The sequence below is a fragment of the Pecten maximus genome, chromosome 6 (genome assembly GCF_902652985.1).
Source record: "Pecten maximus chromosome 6, xPecMax1.1, whole genome shotgun sequence".
NCBI lineage: Eukaryota > Metazoa > Mollusca > Bivalvia > Pectinida > Pectinidae > Pecten > Pecten maximus.
Genome location: NC_047020.1, coordinates 35,349,106 through 35,356,104, shown reverse-complemented (window position 1 = coordinate 35,356,104; position 6,999 = coordinate 35,349,106). Strand labels below are relative to the sequence as shown.

The 6,999-nt window shown below is 40.2% G+C and overlaps 1 protein-coding gene across 1 annotated transcript; it reads right to left on the bottom strand.

Annotated features, from left to right (window-relative positions):
* Nucleotides 1–230: 230 nt before the first annotated feature.
* LOC117330162 lies at nt 231–2,009 on the bottom strand. Its single transcript, XM_033888382.1, has 2 exons — nt 1,989–2,009; nt 231–1,529 (listed from the first exon to the last, which is right to left on the bottom strand). The coding sequence occupies exons 1-2, from the start codon at nt 2,007–2,009 to the stop codon at nt 231–233; spliced, it is 1,320 nt and encodes a 439-aa protein (XP_033744273.1).
* Between the last annotated feature and the right edge of the window lie 4,990 nt (nt 2,010–6,999).

Genomic DNA, 6,999 nt, shown 5'->3' with positions numbered 1-6,999 from the left:
ATCTGTACCAAAGGAGGGTTGTTGTCAGTAATGGTGTACTGGAGTATGATAGTGTTTAAAAGTCTTCAATATACCTGTTAATACACATCTGATACTAGTAACATTAGCATGTTTTTATGTTACAGAAATAAAGAAGATGTCATTTAGGTAGTATTAAGATTGTACCTTTTCAAAGCAAAAACTAACACTGTATCTCAAACTTACTGTTACATACCGTCAACATATTTGTTTTATTGTTTTAACCAGACCTGTGGTAAGGGAGCCAATGCTGAGAGAACCAGACCTGTGGTAAGGGGCCAATGCTGAGAGAACCAGACCTGTGGTAAGGGGGCCAATGCTGAGAGAACCAGATCTGTGGTAAGGGAGCCAATGCTGAGAACCAGACCAGACCTGTGGTAAGGGGGCCAATGCTGAGAGAACCAGACCTGTGGTAAGGGAGCCAATGCTGAGAGAACCAGACCTGTGGTAAGGGGGCCAATGCTGAGAGAACCAGACCTGTTGTAAGGGGGCCAATGCTGAGAGAACCAGACCTGTGGTAATGGGGCCAATGCTGAGAGAACCAGACCTGTGGTAAGGGGCCAATGCTGAGAGAACCAGACCTGTGGTAAGGGGGCCAATGCTGAGAGAACCAGGCCTGTGGTAAGGGGCCAATGCTGAGAGAACCAGACCTGTGGTAAGGGGGCCAATGCTGAGAGAACCAGACCTGTGGTAAGGGGGCCAATGCTGAGAGAACCAGACCTGTGGTAAGGGGGCCAATGCTGAGAGAACCAGACCTGTGGTAAGGGGGCCAATGCTGAGAGAACCAGACCTGTGGTAAGGGAGCCAATGCTGAGAGAACCAGACCTGTGGTAAGGGGGCCAATGCTGAGAGAACCAGACCTGTGGTAAGGAGGCCAATGCTGAGAGAACCAGACCTGTGTTAAGGGGGCCAATGCTGAGAGAACCAGACCAGTGGTAAGGGGGCCAATGCTGAGAGAACCAGACCTGTGGTAAGGGGGCCAATGCTGAGAGAACCAGACCTGTGGTAAGGGGGCCAATGCTGAGAGAACCAGACCTGTGGTAAGGGGGCCAATGCTGAGAGAACCAGACCTGTGATAAGGGGGGCCAATGCTGAGAGAACCAGACCTGTGGTAAGGGGGCCAATGCTGAGAGAACCAGACATGTGGTAAGGGGGCCAATGCTGAGAGAACCAGACCTGTGGTAAGGGAGCCAATGCTGAGAGAACCAGACCTGTGGTAAGGGGGCCAATGCTGAGAGAACCAGACCTGTGGTAAGGGGGCCAATGCTGAGAGAACCAGACCTGTGGTAAGGGGGGCAATCCTGAGAGAACCAGACCTGCGGTAAGGGGGCCAATGCTGAGAGAACCAGACCTGTGGTAAGGGGGCCAATGCTGAGAGAACCAGACCTGTGGTAAGGGGGCCAATGCTGAGAGAACCAGACCTGTGGTAAGGGGGGCAATCCTGAGAGAACCAGACCTGCGGTAAGGGGGCCAATGCTGAGAGAACCAGACCTGCGGTAAGGGGGCCAATGCTGAGAGAAGCGATATATCGATTAATTGAGAAGTGGTCGTGGATCTGAGACGGACACTTGCAGCCATGTTTAACTTATGGTTTGTATTATAACGATTCCCCCGGCAGTTATAACGAACGTGACTTGTTATTGTGTAACGTCCCATCAACACATTCACGAACGCTGTCTACTCCATCAGAAATGCTTTTTTTCTTTCTTTCTTTTTTTCTTCTTTTTTTTTAATGAAAATTTCTGAAAATATCATGTTGAGCTTCCAGAAGAGGTTAAAACCTGGCGATATTTCAATCAGTCATATATTTAACAAAAAATTGTATATTCATAATATGAGAAATACACAACAGATCAAAGTGTGATATTGGCGCTCACCATTGTAAGAACCTGATTCGTTTTATGATTTTTTCTCTATTTTCATACTTTGGTAACAAGGGAAGTGATTTATTGATTCTATGTAAGACTGACTTTTTTTCCTTTTCTCTTCATTCCCCTTTTCCTCTTAATCATTTGATAACAAAGAAAACCTTCTTGTGAAGTGTAAGGAAAATCTCAGAACATTCTGAAAAACAGCCATAACAAACATCAACTGATAGAATACAAGATGGCCGCCTGTCGGACATTTTATTTTTTCCATTAGACTAAAATTTGAACGGGCGCCGCTAGGGGCCAAGGAGAACATACATATAAGATTTTAGAAATAAACCTCCAGTTCTTCAAAAGCAAAAATATACCAATAATGAATTTCAACTATCAAAATACAAATGTATAAGATGGCCGCCTATCGGCCATAATGCTTTCTGGATCAGACTCAAAATTGAACGGTCAGAACAAGGGACTAAGTGGAACCTATATAATTGATTGAAGAATATCCTTCTAGAACTTCTCAAGAACTAAAGTTCAGCTATTAAATATAAAGATGGACGTCTCGTGACCATTATATCCCCGATCAGAGTCAAAATTTAATTGACAGCGGGGACTATGGGGAACCTATATAATTGATTGAGAAATATATTTCAAGAACTTCGCAAGAAATAGTCATAACAAAGTTTAAATGTTCAATCGTAAGATGGGCGTCTTGTGGCAATTTGTGTCTCCGATCAGAGCCAAAATTAAATATGCACAGCTGGGACTATGGAAACCTGCCTACAAAGTTTGAAAAATATGCTCAATACACTTATCAAGAAATTGTTAAAACAAAATTCAATTTTCGAATTTCAAGATTACCGCCTGTCGGCCATTTACTTTCCCCCTATATTAGACTTGGTTTGGCACCGTAGAAATCAAGACAATCATTCCTACATTTTGCATGTGCTGCTCATGAAACTTCAAATGTCAAAATTCAAGATGGCCACATTCGGCCATTTTCTTTTCTAATCAGACTCTAAATTGAATCGACACATCTAGGAATCAATGGAGTCTACATGTACCGCTGTAGTTTGAGAACAAGAGATTCCAGAGTGATTTTGGTGCTCACTATTGAAAGCTCTTGATTGATATATTATCTGTCCTCTATTCCAGTGCTTTAATAAAAAGGGGAACCAACATATGATATCCATGAGATATTTGTGAAGAAGTTTTTGTGAATTAGAAGCAGCAATAATAAAATTCAACTTGATAAGACTAAAAAATAGACTCAGCTAGAAACCAAAAGAAACGTACATGTACGTATAAAGTTTGAGAAAAATCATTCAAGTACTCCTTATGAAATAAATAACAAAAACAAAAAAACAAAAAAAAACTTTTACTGTCGGAATAAAAACTGGCCATTTTGTTTTCCGGATCAGACTTGAAATTAAATGGGCATACCTAGGGACTAAGGAGAACATACATCTGAAGTTTGAAAAAGCCCTTTCGGTGGTTCTCAAGAAATAGCGATGAGACGGATTGTTTACGGCGGATGGACGATGTACGACGGACGATGGACGATGGATGATGTATGATGGACGATGCACGATGGATGATGGACGATGTATGATGGACGATGGACGATGTACGACGGACGATGAACGATGTATGATGGACGATGGACGATGGACGATGTACATGTATGATGGAAGATGGACGATGGACGATAGACGACTTATGACGGACGATGGACGATGTATGACGGACGATGGACGATGGACGATGAATGATGTATGATGTATGACGGACGATGGACGATGGATGACTTATGACGGACGATGGACGATGTATGACGGACGATGGACGACTTATGACGGACGATGGACGATGTATGACGGACGATGGACGATATATGACGGACGATGGACGATGGACGACTTATGGCGGACGATGGACGACGGACGATGGACGATGGACGACGGACGATGTACGATTGGCCACTAACGAAAATCCCACAATCTGGTGATGGCGAGTTAAAAAGGAAAGCCATTATGCAGACGGAGTCGTTTCCGTTAAATGAAGTCATGCGATACACACGACATGTATTCGGTCTAAAAGTTTGGGATACAGATCCGACATACTTCCGGTTTAAATTTAGTAGGTTGTCTTGTCCTTTTATGACTTAAACCTGCAGACAAAATCCATTCCGACATGAAGCTATAAAATTCCTCAAACTTAATGGTTTCAATATTTGTATATCTTGCTCAATGTAGCTGAATTCATTGTTTTGATTGGATTTGCCGTATCCATGACGACGCGTCTACGCAACAGTTAGTTGTTCGTTTGGAAATCTGCGTATTCCAACCGCTAGAGCTCTCTAAGGAGAGAAGTCTAGGGTTTGATGTTATTGCCCTTAAGTGTTATGCCAGCACGTGGAAGACACATCAGCTGTTTGGGCTGTCATTTTATGCTGCCATTTGACTGAAATATATCACAGACACAGTCCATCCTTTTTCAGGTATACGGACCAAGATGGGACAACCAGGTACAGGCTTGAATCATAGTCTGGGTTGAGTTTTTTTTATCTTTGTATTGTATACATGCAACATAAAACATCACGAACTGGATGTAAAGTGCAAGATTCCATATTGCAACGATACATTAGATTTAGATACATAAATATCACCCGGACAAAATTGTCTATCAAACAAACATTTAATAGATGAAATGTTTGACGTTGTGTGTGTGTGTGGGGGGGGGGGGGGGGGGGGGGGGAATTCTCCAAATAGCTTTGTTACCTTGAAGAAAATGTGAGTGGTTCGTGGAACAAAAAGGGTGGATAATCAAAAGGGAAATAGAAACATTGGAATGATGGAATGCTGTATCGATAAAAGGGAAGAAGCATTGGCCTATGTATTAATATTTATTTCATTTTATTTTTATTATCATTTATCTATTTATTTAAAAAATATATATATTTATTTTCTTTAAAATTTTAACATAACAATTTAATACGGCTGTACATTCTACTACACAAGTCGTTATACTAAACATGTGACATTCACAGTAACACGGTAACAAATATAATAGAGTTTATCCGAAATGAATGGACAAAAGGCACACAAGCATATGACATTTCGATATTGATCTGGTAACTGATACATTATGAGACCTATAAGTAATATACTGAATACTATTGCTTTCAGTTCGAAATGACTAATGATTCTAGGCCGTTACGAAAAATAATGATGATGATGATAATAATGATAAAAAAAAACACAATAAAAAAGAACAAATAGTTAAACAACCATCCCGGGGATACAATGTAACTATTATCTGGGTGTTAATTCTGAACGAGAATAACGACCCGAATTAGTCACATATGAATAAGTTTCCATTGGAATCGGAATAACATGCCTCAAGCGAAACAACTCGTCTCTCCTTTTTTCCAAAATCAATACCACAAATGAGACTCGGAATTTCAAGATAGAACAGTTTGTGCGGGTAATGGGATAATTAGTTTTCTTTTTGTTATCATTGTCAGCAAATCTTTCTTTCATTAAATAATATCTTAAAACAATTTGTATTACTACTCGATTCAACAAATCGCGAGTGATTCGTCAAACATCGGTATGAATACAAATGTATACCAATATACACGCACATTATTGTGGAATCATATTTTCATCAAAATCGATATTAAATTAATAAAACACAAATTTAAATGGATATATGTATTGATACATTCTTACCGCTACTGCCTGACACGGTTCTAAAGAGAGGTAGTGTGACTGTCTAGCAGAAAAAAAAGGAAGAACAAGTATTAATTGTGATAATTACTTATGTGCGAAGGACTATAACTCCGGCATAAGTGGAATTTGACATGGGGTTCAAACTCCATCTGTAATTTAATAAGATGAAGGCGCATGCCAAGTAACGTTAAACATCGATCGCTTTCTTTTTAGTCTCTTTTGACAATCGTTAGTTTTCAAACTTGACCTGAGTGTTTGCATCACCAGCATCCATAGAAATAATCATCCTACGCCCATTACAACGATATAAAGACAAAACCAAGTATTCAAATATGTTCTATTGTTAGATGGTCAAAGGAAGGATTCTAATTCATGGAATTTATTATCAGAATTGAAATGCGGATAAACTGTCTTCGAGCTAGTAACAAATCTGCAGGAACCGAGAACTTTAATTCCATTGAGTGCTGTGTCGAGATGTCCAAAGAGAGTCTAGAGACTGCAGACAATTAATTTACTTGCTCCCGAAGTTTTCGTCTCATTTGAATGGTATGCGCTGGCCAACACCTTTGTACAGGAAGCCAATAGTAGCGTTTTTTGTGTATCTTATATAAATGCAGCGCGAGATTAAAAGTTGTGATTAAACGTGACCACGACCAATGTTTCCATTTATCCGCGTTGCGTCCGGTTAATTGGCCACCGTTTGTTACAGCAGCTGAAAGGAAAATCGAATGCTTCAACCATAGAATAAACCGACCGACAAACTGTCGGGCTGTCTCGAAACACTGTTGTGGCCAATGAAATGTATGGTCCTACTCGACCATTGGCTATATATCGTATTTCTTCGGCTAGACACTTGTCAACTTAATCTGATCAATGATGTTTGGTTTTCTCTCATCATGTTTACTTGTTCCAATCTGTAAAATAGATCGGCGCGTGTGATGACGAATCAACTTGAAAAAAAGACCTCACGCTAGAAAGAGCAGGAAACTAACCAACATGGCCACCAGTCTGGCCAACTGATCACTTCTGAATATTTTTAAATGTCATCGATAGTTATGATTAAGTTAGATATCCCTGTCTTTCCTTCTCACTCCAAAATAAGCGTACGACTTTCGTTGTACTGAAGTAACATTAAAATGATTATTAATTATATTCAAATACAAATGACGCCAGCGTCCTTCAGAACATTATGTATTCATTGCCATCCTTCATGCTGGACATTATTTATAAACAAATAACTAACGGAACAACAATAATAGAAAGTGAATCTGTTCTTTTCCTATGTTACACATGCTTCGGAACAAAGATAACATCAGAAGGTTCTTAATATCGTACACGTCCAACATTGTTCCCTCTTTGGCTCATTTTCCTTTAAATTC